The 26,452-nt window shown below is 38.3% G+C and overlaps 1 protein-coding gene across 3 annotated transcripts; it reads right to left on the bottom strand.

Annotated features, from left to right (window-relative positions):
• Positions 1–73: 73 nt before the first annotated feature.
• LOC144060139 (alsin-like) lies at positions 74–23,134 on the bottom strand. 3 transcript variants are annotated; one of them, XM_077579359.1, is made up of 41 exons: positions 22,938–23,134; positions 22,361–22,518; positions 21,612–21,772; positions 20,602–20,826; positions 20,300–20,490; positions 19,585–19,617; positions 19,325–19,498; positions 19,132–19,244; positions 18,812–19,047; positions 18,622–18,694; positions 18,057–18,214; positions 16,277–16,415; positions 16,075–16,171; positions 15,819–15,896; positions 14,973–15,200; positions 14,086–14,257; positions 13,732–13,927; positions 13,592–13,657; positions 13,315–13,474; positions 12,993–13,124; positions 11,921–12,049; positions 10,550–10,573; positions 9,802–9,872; positions 9,473–9,539; positions 8,923–9,101; positions 8,481–8,546; positions 8,304–8,402; positions 7,943–8,107; positions 6,491–6,602; positions 6,339–6,416; positions 6,082–6,218; positions 4,831–4,986; positions 4,636–4,750; positions 4,397–4,554; positions 4,118–4,216; positions 3,738–3,920; positions 2,650–2,695; positions 2,397–2,458; positions 2,154–2,303; positions 1,930–2,026; positions 74–1,830 (listed from the first exon to the last, which is right to left on the bottom strand). In XM_077579359.1, the coding sequence occupies exons 2-41, from the start codon at positions 22,393–22,395 to the stop codon at positions 1,792–1,794; spliced, it is 4,899 nt and encodes a 1,632-aa protein (XP_077435485.1). In that variant the 5' UTR covers positions 22,396–22,518; positions 22,938–23,134; the 3' UTR covers positions 74–1,791. The 3 variants fall into 3 exon arrangements, with proteins under 3 accessions (XP_077435485.1, XP_077435486.1, XP_077435487.1); XM_077579360.1 differs by having other exon boundaries at positions 4,831–4,983; XM_077579361.1 differs by lacking the exon at positions 10,550–10,573.
• Between the last annotated feature and the right edge of the window lie 3,318 nt (positions 23,135–26,452).

Raw genomic sequence — 26,452 nt, 5'->3', positions numbered from 1 at the left:
ATCCTAAAATGATGCACAGGTTGAACATTTAATCTACATGTTAACAATAAAAAGTAGACACGAATGCAAAAAATCACATGAATCATTTAATTAAGGTGTCGATCACAAGCCACACATTTGAAATGTTAAAAGTGTTAGTGTGCATTAGCAACATTACAAACATTTTACATTGTTAAATCTGCTTTTACAAAAATAATCATCTCAAGTATACTATAAATCCTATTCATTGCTCATTTAGGACATATTTTTAGACAAATACATATTCTTTATTTCTCTAGTGACAATGGATTGTTCTCTTGTTTACTACATTTTGCATGACAATATGCTAAAAATAATCCGATGAACACTGTACACAGTCTAGCACATTTGAAATGTGTGTGAACTTTTTGACTTGTGAGCGTGATAGGTGCGATACATGACACGTGCATTATTACTGTGATGATCCCTGGAATGTATTTTGTGTGTTTGAAAAATGAGTAAGTGCGCAAATGTAAATGTAACACATACAGAAGATTGCTTGCGTGTAGAGTATTCAAATATTATTTTACAGTACATTCAACAGTGAAATGTGATGCATACTTAGTAAATACTTGATGCAGCTCATAGGTTGTGTGTAACAAACGACAATTGCACGTTAACGAGGTGAAAAAGTGCTGATTTTGTTCATTTGCAAAAGCGCAGTAGTAGTCCATGAAAAGATAGCGACACAAAAAATGAAAACCAATTGCATGAAATGCGTTCAACCGACAGTTCATAGAATCATCATTAATTAAAACCTGAACGAGGATTATACAGTACGAGTTCCCTTTGTAAGCATTTATATCTTTATGCTGTGCTTATTCCGCAATCATTTTGCATATTGTGAAAAACACGATTTATTGCAGTTGTTCAATCCAAAAAGTTAATTTCACCAGCTTGATGAATTACAATATGACATAAGAACAATTATTTATAGCATTCTGAAAAGGATTGTCCATTTTTGTGTTTAATGAATCGCTAAAAAAAAAAGTTGCACTTTTTGAATTGAACTACTTAAATAAATGAACTCTTCTACAATACAATTCATTTGGTTTGCACCTGTACATCATCTCTGTCATACGGAAAGCTCATATGTCCAAATATGGTCATTACATATTTTTTAACAAATCAATATTATTGGTCTATCCCCAAGTCGTCAGTTATTATTATCATTATTATATTTTATTTATTATTATTTTTTACAAATTATAAACAAATTTAAAGTTTTGAAAATAGCTTAAGAACAAGATCTATTAACTCTTGAACTCTTTCTGGAAAGTTTTGTAAAACTCCGCCTCTTCATTCACTCTTGCGGGAGCCGTGCGGCCTTCAGTTGCCTCAAGATTGAAACTCTAGATGTTTTGGGTTGTTTTGTTTTTGCAATATCGAATAATGGTTGGTAAGTTTAAGTACATCAAAACAGTTTTTTTTTTTGAACTCCTTAAAATTTGTGATTTTGGATTTGGATATGCGAGAATTCTGCCCAACCAGTGAAAAACTAAAAAAAATAATAATAATTGACTGCTACAACATGCACAAAAATCAAATTATCAGTAGTAATGGTCTTTTTGTCTTTCTCCCATTCACAAAGAATGTAACGTCTTATCTGCACTTGGAATCCCTGAGACGTGTGTGCGCGTATGTTTGTGTTCAAGCAAGAGCTACAAAGTGGTTCCTTTGTCTAAAAAAAATAATAATAAAAAATTATTACTTGTTAGTAGTACTGTACTGGATAGTAGCTTGAACTGGGGCTTCAGTGTGTCCCGTTGACTGCTATATTGTTGACTCCAGCTGGATTTGCATGTAGCAGGCCTGCCACACAAACACAGATGCCGTGAGCAGCGCCATAGCACTACTTTAAGCCGTGTTACCTCCAGACCACTAGAACGTAAAGAAGTAGCCGTCGCTCACCTTCAAAGTGGTAAACATCAGTCCCAGCTCGCCATGCTGAACGTTAGGATCCATCAAGTCTTCTATCAGACTCACTTCAGCTCCCAGGTTTCGGATCCTAATGAACAGAATACGCACCATGACGGATATAAAAGCAATTTTCCAAACTGGCATGATGGCATGAATGTATTAAGCTCTATCCACGCCATCCTCTTATGTGTGTGTGTGTGTGTGTGTGTGTGTACCTCGCCCTGAGCACAATGTAAAGGAAGAGAGGGAGCAGGTCATCCATGCACCACAGGAAGTTGCCGTCCTGCATGGGTTTGATTTCCTGGGTCAACTCCTCAAAAGTATTCTGGATGACCAGGAGTTTATCCGAGGGGGTGAAAGTGGTGCTGCGAGCGTGTCGGGGGGGGGGGGGGGGGGCATAAGGTGCCGGGCTAGCATCAGTTTTTGTGCGCCCAATTTAGGAGGTAAATAAAAGCTACCTGATTTGTTGGAGTGTCTCGACAGCGCTGCCAAAGCTGACGTCTTTGCTGCTGGATACAATCTGGGAGGTGAAATGAAACAAGCAATCTTTTGTCTTTATCTGACTATTTCTGTCAGCAAGAGTTCAGCTTTTTCTAAAGTAATTTACAGACATGATAAATTATGAAACTTGGGAAAACAATTTGGTCATATATCTCTTGTGTGACTGAAATAACAGAAGTGACTGGAATCAGTGCATGACAAATAACTGACCTGTTTTTTCTCCCCGAGAACACACATCCACTTTGGCCAGAACTTTCTGTAAGTTATAAAAAAAAAAAAAAAAAAAAAAAGACGATCATACACTGTATATGTACAGTACACATGCACTGCTAATGAGAACCGATAAAAGAATTGTAACTTTAATGTAATTCATTTTGCCATATGTGTATTATCATGGCACTTTTACATTCAGTTTTTAGTCCTGTTAGCCTTTAACAATTTTGGTAAATTATACATTTACCGTATGTACAACAGACACACTCAAAAGTAGTGGTGTGACAAAAATTGTAGGGCTGGGGGGAAAAAAGTTCATCACTTAACCAGTAGAGGGCAGTCATGCACTAAACATGCCCAGAAGAAGACATCGACAGGAAGTTATTAACCTCATGTAGCTAACTGCTAGCTCTACCCTTGTTTATTCATGGAATAATGTTGAAGCATCGTCCGTAAATGACTTGTAAGACACTATTACATGTGTAATGTAGGTATAATGGTGTATGTGTGAACTAAATGTTAGTGTTTGTTTACCTTAAGTGGTAATCGCTAGTGCGCTAATGCTAATCGCGATTGCTAACCGTTAAGTATAGGCTAATTGTTGTTTAATAATACATATATGGAGGACCAAAAATGCCACAATATAAAATAAATTAATAAATAAAACTCAAAATATATAAAAATATAATTTAAAAATTGAATACTAAAAAATAAATATAAATGGAAATAAAAACAACAACAAATATATATATAAATAAAGATAAATAAAAACAAAAATTCAACAACAAAAAAGTGGAAATAAATAAATAGAAATAAATGTCAATCAATAAATACAAAAGCCTCTACTCTCATATTTATTTCATGCTGCAGACACTGTCAGCATGAAATGCATCATTAAATGTTCTTCAAATGTAGGGGCGGTCCTAAGTGTGTCTTAGGTTGGACAGTACTCCGCAGTTGCAAACTGCCTTTCGATGGTGGATGTGTGTACGTATGCGGTATGCAAAATGACAATTAAAAAAAGTCACAACCCACGAGTCCGTACGTGACAACCAATATGACGATTGATGTTGCTGAACACTCACTGCTGAACGCCCAGGAAGCTGAGCAGGGACTGATCGGGCTGCTTGTTGAGCCTGATGATGCGATCCCAGTACTGCGCCTCCTGTTGTTCGTCGTGAAGGCAGTACAACACGAAGAGAGGTTGATAGAGTTGAGGGAGCAGCAGTGGGAGGAGCAGAGTAGAGCAGCTCACTACAGAGACAAAGCTGAGGGAGGAGAACCACGAGTCAGGGCTTCACGTAAACACGTTAACAATTTTGGAGCACATGCCGCAATTTTGTAAATGAACCCATTTGTATGGCAGGCCTGTAAATATTTGGAAAAATATTTCGAGCCAAATATTACCAACTGTCACACTTGCTGTCATATGCGCGTGCATGTGTGGTCGTCAAGGTACACCCACCTTGGCTCTTCTGTAAATGAGCTGTATCTGATCCTACATGGAGAAATTGGAGTATCTGGTAGGACACTGCCATCATCTGGTAACCCAGGAAACAGGAACCTGAAATACAAAGACAATGTGAACCATTACAAATACTGCACTTTTGATGTACAGTGAAACCTCCAAAGTTGAACACAATCAGTTCTGTGACGCTCAAAGGGGTCTAACTCATTTATATTGAGGACTAAACATTATATATGACCTTTTATAACATTTAATAAAACAGGATGATGGAGCTACCTGACAATGGAGTACAATTGTTTGATGTAGGCCTGCACCTCCTTCACAGCCTCCCTGAGCAGCCGGTGGTTTGACTCCACACCCAAGTAGGTCATCCTGTAGACGGTCACCAGTGTCTCCACCAGCCAGCCCAGAGGGTGGAACGGGGTCTCACATGCCTAGACAGAATGCACACAAAAAGCTTTAAAAAAAGAAGCTCACACGTACATACAAGCATGCCTTGGTCATAATTAAAACACCTTTGTGAGGTATTTTCGTATGTTGTCATAACTTGTGGTGGTGACAGCATCCGCGTGGTGAGGAATACACTCCAAACACTCCAGCACTTTGCACTGAGACCTGCTGAGGTCCGGGCTACACGCAGTAACCAAGAAATACAACAAAAACTTCAACATAAGTGTAAATATAAATCTGTGTTTGTCTTGTGTCTCAACCTGTGTCGACGTGCACTTGAAATGGAAACGGCAATGTTCTCCCAGGCTGTTGTCCTCTCTCCTCTGCCGGTAACGTCGGAGCCCAGTCGCCGCCAGCATTCGTCGAAAACGCACACCCACCTCTCATCTGCCGAAACAACGTACTGGCCCAACCTGCTACATGTGGATGCAACAGAAAAATACATTTAAAAAAAAAAAAGAAGGAAAAACACCAAACAACAGTACATTTATTAAAAAGGTGTTTTTTAGTTTAGTTTTTAGTTTTCTCCCCCACAATGTGTTGCCTCACTTAATGCAAGTATTCATAAGCAGGTGCAAGTTGTGGAAGGGTACTGAATTATTTTGTTCTTACTCATTGTCTTATATAAAACTTTATTTATGTTGGCTAGTAAAAGGGCCACTTGGAAGCACATTACTGCCACCAAGTGGCCTCAAGTCATAATGCTCCTATTTGCTCTCCAGTTCAAATAAGATTATGAGAGGAGTGAAAGTAGTCTTAGTAGACTGTCCGAAAATTCGACCTAGCATTAAAATACATGACTAGTATATTAGCATGTAAACATTAAAATATCCTGTTTTATGTTTTTACTTGTACTTAAGTTTCAATGTGCCTTGGGATATGAGTGAGGTGACTTACGAGTCTTTTGCGATATGAGACTTTGTTTTGGTCTATTTATGCTTTGACTTGTGAGCAAAGATTCACGATACACGCCCTAAAGAGTGGAAGTGAACTCAGCTCAACTGATTTCACAATGAGCCGCAGTTTGGCCAATAAAAAGTGAATGATGAGCATTTAAAATTACCACATAGCTTGAGCTTCAGCTGATAAGTCTGTTGAGCTTAGCACTAAAAAAATAAAATAAAAATTATGTTGATGGGCAATCAAAAAGCACCAGCGTCACGGTGTATAACTCTTTCAGTAGCAATGTGACAGGATTTAAAAAAGAAAAAAAAAAAAAAGAAAAGAAAATCTGTACAACGCAGCAAGAATTTTGAAAATCGGACAAAGTGTTCATAAGAAATAGTTTTTTGTGAGAGGAAAAAAAAAAGTTTAATTCTATTTAATTGTAATTAATATGATTTTTTTTAAAAAAAATAAAGTATAATATTATAGAACGCTATTTATTACTTTGGAAAAAAATGCTTTTGGGAGGATGGAACAACTTTTAATGGGAAAAGATGATATGAAATGAGAGAGACTGGCTGACACGTTGTGCACTGAATATAATAAAATTCCAACTAAAAACTCACATAAAATTCTTTCTGTCCTTGTCTTCGATCTCATCAGCAGCAAGTTTTGTATAAACTCCATCCACTTTCAGGCCTGCGCTCCACTCCCCACTGAAATGGCCCTCTAAAGTGTCACCATTTGCAAGGGACAAAACACCCTGAGAGCAAAAGTAACATGATTATATTCCAGTCGCACCTCTGGAATAATTGACAAGCACCTGTCAAAAATCCCATCCAAGTAGCGCAAGCATTTGACAAAGGAAAGCGACGTCCTCTACCTTCCCGTTGGCGCTCCAGTCCTCGGAAAACTCCCCATGGAAAGCCGTGTCATCGTCTGATACCAGCAAACCGGGACCCTGAGAGGACGGACATGCCGCATCATCAAAACGATGCATTTGTCACAGTGAAGTCAATCCAATTGGACACTTACACTCATCTTGTTTTCCCTGAAGTTGCCTTCATAGTAAACACCGTGCTGAGTCACCACCACGGCGCTCCCATGCCTCTCATCGTCCAGCCACATTCCCATGTACTTCTCACCTCTAGAAGAAATGAAGGAAAGCAAGTCACATGTTGACATCAATACAACCGCAATAATTCTATTTCTAACAATAAAAAATTATAAGTGGTTATAAGTGTATTTAAAAATGTAAAGCCAATGGCAGAGACGTTTCTAATCTGTACTTGTTTGTTAATGGCTGTTCCAAAGAAAGACATGCGCAGGTATTTACAGTTGTTCAGATATGAACTCATTTGTTCCCAAAAATGTATAAATACGTTCTATTTTAAATGATTCAAGTGTCCCAAAGTCGTATTTATACGTTTTTCATGCTGGAGCATACAGAAGGCTTTGATGCAGCCTCTCAACTGCACTGAACGGTTGAGGAATTGGTAGTTATTACAAAAACGGCCAGCAGGTGGCAGCAGAGCAAAAGAGATCAACCAGGGCCATGATGAAAAAAAGCTAATTTACCCACATTCTATACAGATTTGTGAATAATGATGAAACTTGGCTTTATTCTAATGCTAATTGCTGCAAAACGGAAACAGATAGAAATATACTTTTTTTTTCCTGATGAAGAAAAAGACTAATCTTTCTTTTGGTAGGTTCCATGTTTTTATAGCAATAGAACACAATATTCTGTGGGCCTTACAAAATCAGTCAAAATCCAGTAAAACAGTTGGGAGCGAAGGGGATTGGCTTCAGTGACTTTAAGCAAATGCATTGGGAGCAAATTGAAGAAAGATGCCGTTAGGCTTTTTTTGTTTTTTTCTGAATTAGCAGCATTTAAACATTTACTGTATGAATAGAATTGTTGAGGTTTTCACCGTTTTTAAAATTTTTATTACAGAAAATGTCCTTTACTTGAAGTTCAGTACAATTTAAAATATCCACTTTTTGTGTTCTTGAAAAAGTACACAACTGCTGCTGGCCATATATTCAATATTTTGCATTATACAACACTGCATTTATTATTTATTCAACATATCAGCAATGTTAATTGTGTTGGATTGATTTTTAATTTTGAGTTCAATTTCGTCCCTCCCGACCTCCAGATGGCGGTGCTTCAAGCACTGAATGTTTCCTTCATTCTGCACCGCTATCTGGCGGTCGTCCAGGACTCATAAAATCGCAGTTACAGTCGTAACTTTACTTTACTATATTTACACTTGATATCGCAAGATAAACCACTGAGGAAAAGGGATTCAATTCATACCATATCAATTATACACACACCAGCCCTTTGACTGACTTTTATTTAAAAAACACGCAATTACTCTGAATATACGTGTATGTCACGTTTCATACAAGACTGCCACTAACTCTAAAATTATTTGTGACATGTCAAAATCCGGTATGCAAATGTCTAGACTATCAGACCTGGTGATGTCATCATAGACGCCATATCCATTCCTCTTGTCGCAGACCCACTGGCCAATGAACACGCCTGAAGAAGTCTTGTCCAGCTTGCCTGAGCGCAACATTCCGTAGCCGTGACGCTGGCCATCGCTGAAGCAGCCCTCGTATACCTCACCGGTAGCATACCTTCAAAACATATTTTTTTAATTCAACAATAATAGAAACAAACTCAACAGCACCTAACAAGATACAAATATGCACCATAGTGGTTTCTTTCTTCTTCTCTTCTTTTTTTTTTTAAATTGAACTGGCAAAAAGCAATAAAAAGAGTGTTAATGGGGGATCACCTCCATGCCTTTTCAATACCAAACAATAAACTGACCTGTAGATGCCAAAGCCGTGTATCTTGCCATCCCGCCAGTGTCCCTGATAGCAACCTGCTTTATTCAACAGTTTGTCAGGAATCATGCACTCGCCATAGCTGGAAGGACAACCGGCGGGCTATTAGAGAAATCTAGAGAGCTATTTCACATCAGTTCGGCACTAATGATGTACTTGCCCATCCTCCAGTCCATTTTTAAAGTTCCCAGTGTAGGTACGTCCATCCTGCCATCTCATTGTTCCTCTGTAAATACACAATATATATATAAAAAAATATATATACATAAAATATATATATATTTTTTTATATGTATATTTTATATATATATATATATAAAATATATATATTTTTTTTTATATGTATATTTTATATATATATATATATATATATATATATATATATATATATATATATATAAAAAAAAATATATATATAAATAAAATAAAATAAAATATATATTTTTTATTTTTTTATATATATATTTTATATATATTTGTCACTTCAAATACAAATAAGCAGAATCGTGTCACTTAAACAATGTAAGCAAATTCAGTTTTCGTTACCAAACCTCTCCTCAGCTCAATGTGTCAAATGCACACCACAGGTATGACTCTCTGACCTGCCATGAACTCGTCCAGCCAGCCAGCTCCCAGTATACTGCCCGTCCTTGAATCGTCCCTCTCCCGTGAATGTATAGGAGGCCGTGCGGGACATTGCTGTTATTCCTGGGGATGAACCCTGACCTCCACCACTCAGCACCCGGTCCACCTCTTGATTAAGAAAATGCAGCCACTTGTTCTACACGGTGAGTGCAAAAACAACCCAAAGACGCATGTTGAGTGACATAAAGTCATATGAGACAAAGGTTTATTTTTAATCTTGCTTGGGAGTGAATGAGCCTTTCTCGGATAAAGCCTGAGCATGAACTGAATACGTGATTCAAATGTATATATTGGAAACAAGTATAAATTTAAGACAATACAACATTCCAACATAAACACAGCAATTGTGTGCTAGTTTTCATGCAACAACACACTCATATTTGTTTTATTTGTATGTACAACTATGTATGTAAAATGATGTTTACTTACTCATTTATCAATGGCCGCATCCCATTATGCGAGACACTCCTGATAATATTAGTACAGATGGAAAAAAAACATACATACCTTCTCTTGTGGTGTTGAGGCCACCAGGATGAAGGTCTCTTCTGGGCATGACATTTTGATGGCATAGCTGAAGACACATCAAATAAATCATGGTAGAAATGTTCCCATTCTGCTCTTGTGTTTTGTTTGCATTGCTTGTTAGGCTTAATTAGTTTTTATTGGACCGCAAATATATACTTATTTTGAATGTGCTATGTGGACCTACTGTATATATTCATCCATAACGCTTATTAATGGGTGACGTCAATCATCTGTCTATAAAGGTTTTCATCTACAAAGTTAACATCCATGTAACAACATATCAAATCAAATACAAACACCAAACTTACCATCCGCTGTTGTTTTCAGGAAGTGGTTTTACCCACAAAAGGTTCACAGGGTAGACACGATGAGTGGAGAACTGGAAAGAGCCGTATGGGTTATTTTTCATGATGAATTTGTACATTTGATTTCCTCGGTGTATTCCTTTTGTGATCTCAATTCAATTTTATGATTGTAAATGTTAAGTTTTGGAACACTAAGAAACACTGTACACAAACTGTCACACTCATATCAAAATAAAAACAAATCCAAAAAACTGGGAGAAAAACCACGAGACAAGGGGAAATAAATTGAACTTGAAGTTTGCCAGCCACACTGCAGCGGTGAGTTTAAGAGCTTGACAGACTTTGTGTTACAGTATCCAAAAACGGACATATTGGCACCTCTGATGCAAACACTCCAGGCTTGTCACCAGCGTTTCATGCACAAAACAAATCTCAATCCAGGACGTATGTAATGTTAAATGCGAATTCAGTTTTACACACACACACATGAACTATTTGTTTCATTACCAACCAAATCCAAAATTAAGAAAATCGTGTGCAACTAAGTACATCTAATGTTATGATAAACAACATTCCATCTTCTTCTCTTTTTTTTTTTTTAACGGAACAGTCCATTGAACATTCTATACAGTCCTGTTTTAAGATAAGTGACCCACAACATCCTGTGTGTGAATACTGCGCACAGACCAGCCCACCCATGCTGCTGTAGCACAGAGCTTGATGAACTGCTATCACATACTGTAATACTTACGAGGCTCTTTGGAGGAGCGGCGCGCTGAGTGGGTAAAAAAAAAATTTAAAAAATTGGGGAACGGATACATTGGATTGCATTAACATGTGTGGCTAAGGCACAATGCAATTTCAAAATCCACTTTAAATAACACAACTACCGTTCTATGAGTCCAAAAGGAAATCAATCAACAATGTACAGGTGTATACATAAATACTGTATAGAAATATATCTAAATATTTTTGCTTAATTATTTCTTCCGTAACATTCTAATTTCTTGCAAAGGTGAATTTTTTATTTTTTTTGAATGAGTCTCTATAATAAATGTAGTATACAAGTTTGAGTTCCTGAAATACTTTTTTGAGACGCACCTGTGCGTTCGATTAAATTCCCTTGATCAACTATGGAGAAAATCAATTGCTTTCTGAATATTCTAAACTCTTGTTATATATAGTGCTGTGCTCTTTATGACGACCAAATGTAGCTTAGGTTAGTTGTATATCATACTACTATGTTATGCTAAGCATCAGGGATGTGCACACATCAGAATACAATTCAATTCAATGGATACATTTGAATTTGAAGTGACAAGTTGAATTGGATTTGAATGACAGGAAGTGGAACTGAATTCAATGCAATTTCGAGAAACTTATTCTCATCACCCATCAGAGAATGAGACAGAGTGTATTCACTAGTGTGCACCAAACAAAATGTTCAGGCAGCCATTTTAAAGACTTAGCTAAAGCAAGGTATTGTGGGAAATGAAGTGCTGGTCTAGAATCATGTCAAACTATTTTACAATTCTAATTATGTTTTATCTGAGTATGTTATTTATGTCAATACAAATCAATTACTAAACTTGACCATTTATTATATTTAAGTATTCTAACTATGAAATGTATGGGGTAAATACAGTAACGTTTCATTGTTAAATTCACTGCATCATGAATTTCTTAAAATTTTACGGAATTTCAATTCCACTTCCTGCAATTTGAATTTGATTTGAAATTATGCTTACTGTTTGCTAACCCCAATTTAGGGATCATTCTCAATTCAATTCTACATTTCATATATAAGTGTTCTTCAAAAAGAGTATAGAAATTTGTACCTAAAACAAAACGTTTTAAAACAAACAGCTTCTACAGATTAAACCAAAATGTACTGATTTTAAGTTAGAAACAAATGAACTATACTAAGGCAGTGATTGTTTCACTATACACTGTGAGAATCACTGTGCACTCCTCTTGCGTGTCAATGGTTGGAATGCAACCCACCTTTGTGAAATTGGAACAGGGCAAATTTTTCTAAGGATACATTTCAGTCTGCAGGGTGTTTAGGCTGTATGCCAAAGACTTACTCAAGTATGTCACATACTCTTGTTTGCGTGTATACCTGTATGTGAACCAGCGCATCGTTGAACAGTATGAACCAGTGGTTGGAGAAGCGTCCGGCGCCCTGCAGGGTCAGGGTTCGATTGCTGCTTTCACATAACACGCGACGCTGTGGGAGACGCAGACCCTCCTGAAATCACAGTCAAGCATTTGTGTGTGTATTCATGCTCAGCTGCATGTCGCTGATGAAAGCTTTACTTTTCTGCCATTGTTAAGCATGTGTGTTAATTTAATTTGTGAATGTTAATGACTTGAAAAAGTCAGTAAATAATGTTAATTCCACTTCAGGCATGTGACACCGGTGCACTAAAAATGGTTGACATGTTGAGTCACACCCTTTAGAGACACTGCTAGTTTAAAGGAGGCTTTAACCGACGCCATAAAATTAACGCCCATCTCTTACAGTGTCAGTCAAAATTCATCATCATTATCTTTGAAGTCAGATGTACAACAGTAACTAATTAACTAGACTAAGTGCAATTTCTGCAGAAATTTTGTGGGGATGCTGAAAGCTGAATGCTAATAGCTTAATGCTAAGAGGTAAATGCTAAGACTTGAATGTATATGCTTATGAAGTTAATTGAAAGTACCGGTACTAAAATATGGTCCAAGCGGGGTTTGAACACAAATTCTCCGTGGTGGTGGCAGGCAATTGCTCTTGAAGTAAATTGAAAGATAAAAACAAGTGGAAATTACAAAATATTAATTTTAGTTGAAAGATAAATAAATAAAAACACTTGAACACTTGAACCAGGGAGGCGTGAATTTTTGAAGCAAGTTGAAATTTATATGGAAAAGTGTTATCTCAAAGTACTCTCCATTCATTTAGATGGAAAAATGGAACTAATGATATCCAATGGAATTTTTGAAGGAAGTTGAAATTTGAACGGTGTAAATCGGAAGTATTATGTGGGAGTTGTTTCTCTGCAAAAAAGTGAGGAGAATTTAAAAAAATCACAATAAAATATGTGAGTCTTGTGCCTGTCAATCAAAATTGAGCATTATCTCATGCAAGGGGCCACTAAATTTTTTAGCACTAAAATGTATTTCAAAAAGTGACATGTTGTAATCACCATGTTTTTCCCGGAGTGAGTCTTCCAGAAGAGAAAAGTGGCTTCAGCCTCCTTCTTCCTCCTCAGTAGTGTCGCAGAGAGATACTCGTACTTCATACCGCTCTGATGGAGGGACTGATACTCTGTTGTAAGCTAGGGGGCAATAAAAAGACATTTGGTAGTTGCTTACATGTCAGAATGTGTACCATAGAAAACATGATTCTGATATTAATTGTGTTATTCTTGATCAGACAGGAAAGATCGTATTTATCAAGCAAACCGGCATAAACACGCTCGATTTGACATCTGTGTGTGACAGCAAAATGGAGGGCTTCAGCCTTACCACGTCATAGCAGGATTCCAGTGCGAGCAGGACTCGACTGTACTGCAGGAGCTGCTGCATAGGCCGGTACAACAAGGAACCCAGATCGGCGTCGCCGCTGACTGATGGATCCAGTTCAGAAAGTTGGGCAAGTTTGGTCTGCTTGGAACCTAAACACTCACTGGACAACATACACACAGATGTGGAGAATCCATTTGTATGTTTTGTGACATGTACAACCCTCCCTACATTACTGATGAATATGACACGCCTATCATAATTAAATAAAGAGAATTACAGTGAGAGTTTATGAAGCAACTGAAATCCACCCATGACCTGGAAGTCCCCTACAGCGCTGCAATACCTACATGGAAACAGACAAAATAAACACGCAGTCAATAAAACACAATATAATAAGCGCCTAGAAGTCGACCTTACTCGGTATAGATGTCAAGGAAGTGTTGAGTGTGCGTGAGCAGGTGAAGTGAAGCCACATCTCGACGTAGCACGTTGTGCAGGAAATGGGTGAGCGACGTCGAGTGTTGACCAATGAGGATGCTCAGATGAACAAAAGTTTTGTAGATGGAGAGGAAGAGACGAGTGCAGGGCTCGCCGAGGGATGGACGTGCATTTTCTGCGGGGGAACATGAACACATTTGATATAACAGCAGCATCATTACAAGATATATGTTAACATCATTAGGCTTGTAGCAGTTCCCAGATGTCTCAATAACATTCCTGGCTTTTGTCAAGGGTCAATAGGGTCAATTTATTTGACAGATACTCATTCACCTTTGTTGAAAACAGGCATAAGAAGCATTTTCCTGACGCTGCTCAACCAGCAGTAAAACTTCTTCTCGATGGAAGCCAGCTCGTGGACGGCCAAGATAAGACCCGAGATGTTGTGGTTGGCCAGCAGCGCACACTTGTGACCACCACTGCACACGCTGCTGATGTAACCGATCTATGCACACAGACAGACATCATCAACGCAATTAACAAACTGGAAGGAAATTGTATAGAGAATTGATGAAAAGCTGAATGCTATTAGCTGAATGCTAAGATTTTAATGCATAGGTTTATGAAGTAAATTGAAAGGTAAATTACTTAAGTACCAAACTGTAGTCCAAGCGGGGTTTGAAACCAGGTTCTCTGTGGTGGTGGCAGGCAATTGCTCTAAGCACTGAGCTAGCTTGACTTGTTCAAATTCGTGGCTAATGGCGTATTTATTTTGAAAAGTGTCATCTGATGCTAAAAGCTAGCATGCATTTCAGTGAAATTATAATGCATTTATTGATATGTTAGTTAGTTGGTATACATGTTTATCACTTAGCCATAATGGCCATGGATATATTTGGTATAAGGTGAGATTCGAACCCGCAACTTCCTGGTTACTGAACAATGCACTTAACAGTTGAGTTAAGTTGTATGTATGGAAGTGGGCGTGGAAAGTGGGACTTCAATGATGTGGTCTCAAAATTGTGGAGAATAAAAATCACAATAACGTTTGTGGGAATGCTGTTCAATGCACATACACTTGCATTAAAGTCCTCTGTGCTTTCAAAAATCTTTTTTTTTTCCTTCTGTAATTCAAAATCCACAAGACTGCCAAGAAAACTCCCCATTCCTGCCAACAACCGCACATTCCAGGTTTAACACATTTCTTTGAGTCCACACACCTCCATGCAAAAGGGCATCAACGTGGGTCGGACTGTGTAACTTTCAGCCCTGTTGGGTGACCGCTGGCATGATCGGTTCCTTCGGCTAGATGTCTCACTCTGCTTGGACCTCGGTTCTTGCTGCTGCCCGCAGTACAACAGCACGGGCTGGATATCGTCTCCGTCAGCCAAGAGGAGGGAGTGGCTCTGGCCCGCCGACACATCCCATGCACGAAGACCGTCGGGCAGCTAAGAGGAAGTCAAACCAAAAATGTTCTTTACAATATGTTCTATGCAGCCCACTAGTCTAAACACGGTATTCTGATTAATATTGGGTTTGTGTAGCAAAGTAGCAAAAACCTGTTTTTAACCATCTCAGGGAGCGGCCATTTTGTCACTTCCTGTTGGCTGTAAAAGATATTCACAGTTGCTCATTACTCAGGTAACGACCATTCACATCTCAACGTGGTCATGTGACATTCACTCGCAATCATATGTTGAGCTGTGATTGGTTGTTACCTGAGCAACTGTGATGTCATTTTTCAGTTGACAGCAAGTGGCAAAATGGCCGCTCACTGGCGCATAGAATATATTATTGTAAGGATCATTTTTGAGTTGACTTCCCTTTAAGTAAATTAATTAGAGGACAAGTTACTGCATTGTCATATAGCATTTCTTCGAAGACATAAAAAATAAAAGATTTTTTCCAAAAAAAAGGGAGCGAAGGGGATTGCTTCAGTGAAAATGGCTGGGAGTGAATGAGGCAATGAATACTTAAAACACATATGAGTAAAAATGTATAGCAATAGAACAGCATATGAAAATTCTTTCAAGCATGACTAATCAAATCAAAAATATTGATTATACCTTAGTTTGCTGCGGCACAGTAACAGGACTGTTGACGTGACCGAGTTGTCCACACATGTTGCTGCCCCATGAGTAGACCTGCAATAAAAGTTTGCTTTGTCTGCAATGTTGTACAGCATGTTTAACAATTTTTGGTTTTAACTTTTTTTTTTTTGGAGTGAGTGAGGAGAAAAAAAAAAAAATAAGTTGTGACAGCTAAGGTTAAGGTTTTGGGTGACGAGAAAGCATTAGTTAAGCTTCCGAGTGTGACACTTACCTGGCACTGAGCGGTGAGAGCCAGTGAATGGTGTGATCCTGCGGCGACTTTGATCACTTCCTCGCCTGTCAGACACTTAATACAAAGAGGCTGGAGTCTGGGAACGAACACGAACACACACACACACACAATGTTAAATGAATACATCTCAGACAGAATCCTTCATTTTGAAAGGAAATGTGCTGTGTGCAACTAGTCAGACCTGGCCAGCTGATCTCCATGGCCCAATTGGCCCTCCGACCCTCGGCCCCAGCTCCACACCTCCGTCTCCAAGGACGGAAACCCATCTTGTGACAAAGACGATGGCTTGCTTCCACAATGTTGTTGTCGCCTTGTGGTTGCTAAGGAGGGGAAAAAAGCATGTGAGCCAATTGAGAATAGAAGCTTTTATGGCTGAAATGATTAATTGAATAACTTGAATATTTTTATTGCAAAAATGTCCAAGCAAAATCTCAAACTTAGTTTGTCTAGTCTATGTGTGAGCAACCTTTCTTGTCAAAAGAGCCATTTAGGCCAAATAAATAAGTACAAATGTGTCATTTATCATGTGTCCAAGCATTTGAAGATAGTGATGAAGGAATGTGTTAGTCAAATGTGCTGAGGGCCCAAGAGCTAATTAAAGCTGCACCACAGCACAAAAATATGACAGCAGCATCCAATTTGTACACATTCTTATTTCTTCTACATTTCGTCCTCAGAATTTGGATTTTCTTTTATCTTTCGGACTTAATTTTACATAAATGTTTAGACTCTTCTGCCATTCTGTCAAATCTCTGACATTTTGGGCAATTTTGTGGACGTTTTATGGTAATTTTCGGGATTTCTTGTTTTGTTTTGGGGCATTTTATTGTTACTTTTTGAATGCTTACTTTTCTACCTTTAAAAAAAATCTAACCTTTTTTTTGTGTGTGTGTGTGTGTGGGGGGGGGGTCAATTCCAAAGATATTTTATGGTATTTTTTTCTTTTCTTTTGTTTTGGGATATTTTATGGGGGGGTTGTTGAACACTTTCTTTCTGCCTTTTAAATTCAATTCTCATTTTGGGGAATTTCATGGACATTTTATGGTATTCAAAAATATATCTACCTTTCCTTTCTCCTTTACCTGTCTCTATTTTTCTGACAACTTAAAAATTTGGACATTTTTAATATATATTTTTTTAATCTAAATCATGAAATCATTCAAATATTTTATCTGAAAAAATTAAAATAAAGATGTAAAAAACAATAATATTAATTTTTTAAATATATATATTTTTTTGTTTTTGTTTAAAAGAGATCCACAGTGAGCCGCAGTTTAAAGACCCATGGTCTAGTCGCTCTTATTTTGTATATCCATTATGATGATAATCTTGCCAGCTCAATGCAGCTGCTACAATCTTGTACAGCGTTGGTCACTCTTATTTTTGTTGTATAAGCCTTTAATCGGTCTTTAAAAGCCACACACACTCAATGTCACAGATATCACAGTGAAGAATGTGTGGATGGCGACAACATAACAGAAGTAATAGGGAGTCAAAATTCGACCAAAGTCTTCCCATGTCGGCTCAATGGCATAATCCATGCAGTGTGTTCTAGGTCCACCCCAGGTCAGCAGCTCTACTTTGGACTCACTAAAAATATTTGAACTCCTCACCTTCACATCTAAGCTAAGTCACATGACCCTGCAGAGGCTACTGATCGGTCAATTTGCGGGGACACTGCTTCTCTACAACAGCTGATCCTTCACACTGCTGCAAACTGTCCTAAAATCTATTAGGGGCCACAGATAGAGAAGGTAAATACAACTAAATAAAGACCAAAGAACTGAAAAACTATTGAGGGTATACACAAAATTAGAACTGTCTCACTGTGACAGTGTGTTGGTTGGCATGTTCTGTCCACAAAAAAAACTGCTTGACCAAAATTGAAAAAAATATTTATAAACAACAACTATGGATATTTCGATAGAATTGTTAATCAGATTGCTCTTACTATTACCTACCATGGGTGGGTGTTCCAGGTAGGGAGAATCTCCTGTTTCCTGTTTTGCCTTTCTGGTTAATGTCTGTCAGACTGGAACTCTTGTGCTCCAGCATGACTTTTTTCTTCCACAGAGGACCCTCTTCCAAGGCCACTAGAGAGGAGGACCGGACCACTTCACTGTTGCAATTGGAGAGAAGATTAAGAATGACGTGTAACACAAATACAATCCCAAAAATATGTGACTTCATACACAATGTGAATATCTGAGTCACTACATGTTTTGGGAAAACTAAACAGGCTTCATGCTGAAAAACTGAAAAAACATATTTACACGTAGAGATTTTGCAATCAATTATACAAAGCTCAACAAATAAGGGTCATTTTGACAAAAGCATGTCACAGAAATTCCATTAAGATACTTGAATACTGTTTTAAATTTGAAGACAAAACTTGTTAAAATCTTGTTCTAAATATTTGAGAAAATGTGTGTGAGAATGTGCTGTTATTGGATTATGAAATGATTTTGAATTTTTTGGGACACCCTGTACTTTAGACGAAGGTCAACATTTTTGTTCACATCTTACCTAAATGTCAAATCATTTTCGCAACTTGTGTGTAGCAGATCATTCGAAGGAGTCGAGGAGACATAACTATCATCTGGATGATAAAAAATAAAAATTAAAAAAAAGACAGCAAAGACGGAAGGTTAGCAAACCAGAGAGAACAAACAACAAAATCACTCTCATGATAGTTCATACTTTATTATCCACCCACCTGAGGTGTGACTGCTCAGCGAGTCTGCATCTCCGAGCCTTCTGCTATGTTGCATCTCTAATGAGTGACCAGAGAGTTTCTGGAGGAGGTTGTGAAGCTCCAGCTCATTAGTCAAAGCAGGTTTCTTTTTATCTGTCAAGGCTGGCAGCGGGTATGATGTAGTGCAGCTGTCCGTCTGGGTTAGAGGGTCAGCGTGTCCATCAGGCTCATTCTCCGTAACGGCCAGAGGAACATTCCTAAGGCACAGAAGAAAAGCAGAAGTGAGAAAAAAAAAAGGTGATGAGAAAGTAAGAGGAATGTAACATTTTGTAATACTTTACTCTTTATTGTCAGATATGCTGTAGAGGTATGGACATAAATCAGCTTGAGATTCAGGTCCAATGCCAGCTGGCCGGAACCTTTGTTGTTGTCTGGAGCGTCTTCTGGCTGAAGTCTAAGAATTAAAACCACAGCAGACTTAATGCTTCGGCATGCGTCAGATTTTTTGGGATAAAGTGTTTGATCAGTTTCAACCTCTGCTCTCATGCTTTCGGTTAGCTCCACCCCAAGTGGACAGTAGTGCGCATCTTCAACAGCAAAAGGCTCGTCCCGCTTTGATGGCCGCCTCTCTAGTGCTTTCGGAGTATTGGTGTTATGTAGATGTAAACAACGGACCAGAGCCAAGCTGTGGTAGGCCCCACAAGCCACCTGTTAGACATAACAACCACAATACTGGAAATGGAGAACATTCATTTTGAAAGTTTAGATGACGATATACGGAAAAGAGAATGTACCTGAATCACATGCCTGCCTGACAAGTGTTCCACCTAAACCAGAAGATGATGTCATCGTTAATCATTTATAATAACAGCCTGGTGGCTAGTAAGAGTTTCTGGATTCAAATCTCTGTTCAGGACTTCCTGTATGTGGTTTGGTTACAGAAGTTTTCTGCTGAGGTGCCAAGAAATACTAGCCACATAACTTACGAGTTCTTTGAGATACAAGCTGTTGTTCGGCTTGAAAGACAATTGCTGCCTGCATTCTCATTTTAAGTTTACTGTCAAAACTAAAAATAAACATTACCAAGAATTATATTAAAAACAACAACACAGCTGGCATTTAGTCTGCTAGCTTAAGGCTAATGCTAACATAGGCAATGATTAGCATCTATGTGGCTGTGTACCAACCATTTAAGCAACCAATATTTGAACAAAAACGATGCAGCAACACGTACTGTAGACAGTCACATACTGTACAGTATTCTTTATCTTCTGCAAAGAATGACTACATCAATCCCACATGAATTCTAGGCAAGACACATCCACTGCAATATGATTAGCTGCTGCACAGCCCTCAGTTGACCTTTTTAACATGACCTTATTCGATCTTTTTTATAAAGTATCATTTAGAATTTAAGTATATAAAAAGGATACTAATTGAAAATAGATGACACATGAAAACTTAAACAGCTCTTTCTTGTATCTGTAGTTTAGTTTTGCATCAAGTGACCTTTTGTGGTTTCCAGACGGGGAAGTTGCTTGTGACAAGACCGAGCTGGCAACCACTGCCCCAGGTCCACAGCTCGTTCTGGGCTGACAACGCCAGACTGTGCTCCCGACCGCAGGCCAGATCCACGATCCGAACCGTCACAGGAGGAACCACCTCGTTGTCTACCACAGCCAGAGGGTATGGTTCTGCAACTAACACAAACAGGGAGTCAAACGCAGAGCCTCAAATATGCTATGCGAGACAGTTTGAGCAAAGATGTTGATGTTAAAAAAAAAAAAAAAAAACATGAGGTGATGTCTAACCAGTCACGCTTGAGTCTGAATCCCCCTCAGTTGGCCCACACTGTCCTGCAGTATTCTCCCCCCACATATACACGGCACCCTGCTCGCTCAACGCTTCGCAATGAAAACCACCACAGGCCACATGGATCACGGGCGTCCCTCGCAGGGAGACCTCCAACAATGGAGCTGATGGCGGAACGCTGAGCCCCCTCCACAGTAGCTCTCCAAAAGAATATACGGGACCACCTGGAGGAAGGGGGGGGGACAACAAAGTGAGTTTATCTAAAAAATATTTTGGGTGGGTTACTAAGTGATATCTAACAACAGAAGTCAATTTACAGTTTTCTTTTTACAACAGCAGTTATGTAAATTACATGTTACTAATGGAGGGGCAGTCCTGTTATTGGTCTTTCTAATTGGGAATACTTTTAGGCATAAATCAATTCAAGTACAGAGTTTGGCTACTTCTTGTAAAAATATCTATTTAAAAAAAAAATCACACTATATAGATAAATTTGTACAATAAAAGCACCAATATTATGAAACAATGCTACGCTGATTTTACATTAATAGAAATATGCTTGAAAAATCACATTGTAGTTACCAATATTGCAAAGAGCACCAAAACTTTATAACAAGGCTACACGTATCTTACAATCATACACATATGCTTGAAAAATGATCTACAGGGTACATAGGAACATCTCAACTAATTATATTATGGAAAACTTTATTTCAGTAGTTGAATTCAAAAAAGGGAAACTGTCGTATAGATTCAACAGACACTGTGTACTTTTTTTGTAATTTAAAAGATGATCATTTACAGCTAATAAAAAAATAAAAATGAAATTTGAATGTTACAAAATAAACAAAATGCTTGTTGAACATAAAAATATGTAGGAGTTGGTCCTCTGAAAAGTGTGTTCCTATGTGATTAATGTATATTGTATAAGTTATATAATTGCTGAAGTTATGTTTTCCATGACATTTTAATTTATTGCGATTATGAGTTCATCGAAACGTAATCTTACCCTGTGCCAGCAGGAGTCCGTGATGTTCTCCCAGGGCCACCTGCAGAACACACTGCGACAGAAGCACTCTTTCTGGGCTAAGCGGCTCACTCGGTCCCTCTGACTGCCAAATGTGGAGCACTCCTCGCTTTGGAGGTGCGCCGGCCCGCTCTTCTGCAAGACTACAAATGTAATTAGTATTAATGTACTGTGCCTGACAAACCGCAGTAGTCTTGAGACCAAAATTGTTTTTATATTGGATTAGGCCAACGCCTGCAAATGACTGAACAACAAGAACTAGATAACATAATGCACAACAGCAACACAGGATTTCCAAACTCAGCATACCTTAGTTCAAAGGATTAACTCTAGCCATGTGCTTTTATGTAACACAAAAGAGTTCAGTCAAGTAGTGTTAGGAGAAGAACACAAGATCCACCAAAACTTATGTAAGAAAAGCAGTTATGGTCGGTTTAAGCTTAAAACTGATCAAAAGTGTATAGTTTTAGCAGTGTTTGGAGGGAACAATGCAAACTTTTAAAAACGCCAGCATTATCTTTCCTGTGTAAATACGGAAAGAATGTGCAAATTCATTCATGAATCTTTGAACACAGACAGGGCTGCTGTCTGATAAAAGGTCTCCAGCTGTGTGTACATTGACTGAGCGATACATTACTCCCATAACTCAAATTCTCAACCCATTAATATACAGATTTATTATTTATTTAAAAAATGTAGGCAAGTAAATAATACATTTTGTGTATACATACCTCTGCTGTTTGTTCTCCATCACTTCAGTATTCATCCACTCCAAAGGACAGGAAAGACATCTTTAGTGCAGAGTCTTTAAGTTTTTTAGGTTTTAAGTGGAAATCCTCTGTCATGTCTTAACAGCATCATGGCCAGCCAGTGTGCAGCTGTATGTTGCCTATGGGAAATACACAGTTCAGCTTTTAAAGATAATTTCATACAGAAAAGGTTTTAAATGACCAGAAAACAACACATTATGAAATAAGATTTGAGATCATATGGGGTTTTATATAAAACAGGTACTACTACCATTACTGACATGTCAGGACTATCACCAAACATGCATCAAGTTGCTGCACGTTTGGTGCAAATACTGTGCATTACTCACTTTTGACACGCAAGACTACAATAATCAAATCACATCACTCTCAAAAATGTTTGCTGAATTATACACGGACATCTTCCAAGCGAGGCAAACTGGTCTACTGAACTGTTCTTTCGTATTATAGACCAAGCCTTGTTTCGCTCAGTATTATACCGACACTTGAATAAGACAATGCTAAGAAAGGCTAAGCTAACTCTTCGGTGAAAACTTACCAACTGTCAAGTAAAGTCGGTACAAGGTTGCAGCGGTTTCTAATGAGAACAAAAACAAACTACCCGGCGTAGTAGCGTGTGTGACTGTGGTTGTAAAAGCCGGCGAGGAGAGTTAATTGTTCAAATGTCAATCAGTGCAGCGCAGTCGAAGGCAGAAGTTGTGACAGCTGAGTTCAGCAATGTTGTTGTTGGGAGCAACAGGCTACTAGGGAAGCCTGTGAGAGTCAAACTTTACTGAAGCGCGGAATTTGTCGCAGCTGGGATTTAAGTGGAGAACCTTAACACCCCCCCCCCCCCCCCACACACACACACACACACACATAAAAAAATAATAATAATTAAAAACGGACGTGCCAGGTCGTTCGTAGATGAGGTTGAAATATTGAAATTTAAAGTTAAATGTGTTGTAAAATATATAGTTGTTCATTCTGACATTAAAATAAAAAATAATTATATTTTTCCCGTGTTTAGCACCAATTAGGATATAATTTATAAACTTAGTTTAACTTTAAATACTGCATTGTTTTATTGTTTTTATAGTTTTACGAATGTTTTACACTCAGTAAACTAATCAGTTAGTCATTAAGATTAAACAAATTAAAAAAAAGAACAAACCATTTCTCATTTACAATGCCAACCTAGAAGCAATAGAAAAGATACCTTTACTGTAAAGAAATGTAACAAATATGACGTCACAAAAGGTATGTTTGAGATTTGCCTTCATGCACTCCTGAAAGGATTCTTCTGGGATCCTCCGCAGCTTCGTTTTCACGGCCATTTTGATGCCCACAGCTACAAAACAAATCTCCTAGAATGACTGCCTAAGAACCAGGTTGGGAGGTTGCGCAAGCATGGCAATGTACATGCAAAGTCCACTGACATCAATAACGGTACTTTTTCACACACCTCGTACAAGAATCTTGAGTAAATTAAAAGTAAATGTTTGACAGGTCTGATTTAAGAACAGAACGGGCTGTAAGTGCCCAACACTGGGTTAAATGGACCTGTTTTAATGTCATGTGTGGGTGCAGAGCCACTACATGAATTAACAAAATGTTATATAGTTACTTAATAAAGTAACATAGTTACTAAATTGGCCAAAATGAGTAGCCGCTTGCTTTGTTGCAACGCCCTCAGTGGTAATTCTATTATTTTGTATAAAGACTCAAACAGATGACAAATCATATTTTACAGTGGATTTTTTTTTTTTGTGCTACTTGTGTTTATCCATTTTGTAGTTTGAGGAAGAATCTCAGAGCCCTTTTAAAGTGTGAAAACATGACATTATATGAATTCTTTAAATGTGGTTTAAGTGTTAATTATAACTCATAACAGATTTTTTTGGAACAGCTCATCCAATTGAGGTGTCTCACTCAACAGATATGACTCAGTGGTTGGATTTTGTACGTGCATGAGAACTGCAGTTCCAATACCCCGAAGCACACTGTCAACTAAAAGAACTGTTGACACCATCAGGAAGTGGAAGTTCGCTCAGAGCCGACAGTCTGGAAGAGCAGGTTTGTATCCACTCCCTCATCTCAGGTGCTCTCTTCACTTCTTCACTAATCCTTTGTTTTAATTATTATTTTGTACCAGAACACACAGGCGCCATGTAGGGTTGATGCTTCTATTGTTTGCTGTCTGCATTCGCAGTGTGGCGTGTCAAACATAATTGTTCAAAGTCAAATGAATAAATCCTCTTTACTGATCTATAAAATGGCTTTTAGCGCATTCAAGTATTAACAAAGCAATTGCTCTGGCTGGTAGTTACATGACAGTGATTTGTTAGATCTACAATACAGTACATTGAACAGAATACAGTCCAGGCTAACTCTGCTTCATCTATCCTTCCTTCCTTCCTTTAGTCCTTTCTCTTGTCTCTTGACGTCTCTCTCTAATCCTGTTGGAATTCAGAAGCATCTGGGGTTGGTAAAATATTCTGGGTTTGTAACTCTGTGGGTGGAGGGTGATGCGTGGTTGGTGTTGGATTTCACTTTGCTTCATCTTTCCTTTCTTTGATCCTTCCTCCGGTCTCCTGACAACTTCTAGTGGAACTCTGAAGTATTAGTTTAAGGTGAAGGGTTTCAGGTTTCGGGTGTATTAAAGAGCACTAATTCACATACACGGACACACACACACAATTTTATTTTACTATCTTTGTGGGGCCATCTCATTAACATAATGCATTTCCTAGCCCCTTTCCCTAATCCCAACCATCAAAAATGATTGCCTACCCCTATTCCTTACCCTAACCTCAACCATAACCCAATTCAAACCTAAACTCTAAAACCAAGTCTTGACCCTCAAAAATAGGTCTAAATATGTGGGGCCCAGCAAAATGGCCCCACAACTCAGTGAAATCCCAGAATTTTGGCCCCACTATGTAACAAAAACAAGACCACACACACTCACACGTTGGGTTTACATTTCTAGTGGGGACATCTCATTGACATAATGCATTTCATAGACCCATGCGCTAATCTAAACAACTGACTGCCTTACCCTAAACCCCAACCAAAACACAATTCAAACCTAAACTCTAAAACCAAGTCTTGACCCTCAAAAAAGAGGTCTAAATTTGTGGGGCCCAGCAAAATGGCCCCACAACTCAGTGAAATCCCAGAATTTTGGCCCCACTATGTAACAAAACAAGACCACATAGACACACACACACAAACACACACTCTCACACGTTGGGCTTACATTTCTAGTGGGGACATCTCATTCACATAATGCATTTCATAGACCCATACCCTAATCTTAACAACTGACTGCCTTACCCTAACTCCAACCCAAACACAATTCAAACTTAAACTCTAAAACCAAGTTTTGACCCAAAAAAGAGGTTTGGACTCAAAATGTCCCCACAACGACAAGTGGTCCCCACAATGATAGTAAAAACCCAGAAAATGGTCCCCATGATGTGATATCAACCCGCGCTCATGCATAAGCATAAAATGTATAGAAAAGACTGTAGTGTCTGGGAGTACATGCATGTGCCTTTAAGAGGCGGGGCCTGGTGATGTGGCCTGTCATGTGGCTGAGTTGACGTATGAGCAGCTCCTGTGTGTGTGTTCATTGTGTTCTCTTGACATCCACTACTGTATGATCTAATTAGATCCAATATAAATCTGTCTCACAAATTGTCACTTGATTCAGATAATAATGCTCAGTTGTGAGAGGTGCTAATTGAACAATTGTATATTTATGATCAGTGTTGACATTCGCACTGCATCTACACGTCTCATGTAGCCTAAATATTGTAACTAAAAGCTCTCAATATAATGAGGTTTCATTCCTGTAACTATAACCACGATAATAAACATACTGAAACATCAGACCAGAGCTAGAATATTGGCTTGCTCCTTGAGAAAAACAAATGAGAACAATTTGTGCCACAGAAGTTAGCAGCAGCCATGATTCATGAGCTATGCCCAGACTCTCTCTCTTTCTGGATTCACTTTTTCCTCTACGTTTCTCTTTGTGTGTGTCTATTTTTTTTTAACAACACACAG

This window comes from Vanacampus margaritifer, chromosome 11 (assembly GCF_051991255.1).
Source record: "Vanacampus margaritifer isolate UIUO_Vmar chromosome 11, RoL_Vmar_1.0, whole genome shotgun sequence".
NCBI lineage: Eukaryota > Metazoa > Chordata > Actinopteri > Syngnathiformes > Syngnathidae > Vanacampus > Vanacampus margaritifer.
Note: the sequence above shows the minus strand (reverse complement) of the source record. Positions and strands in the feature narration are given on the sequence as shown.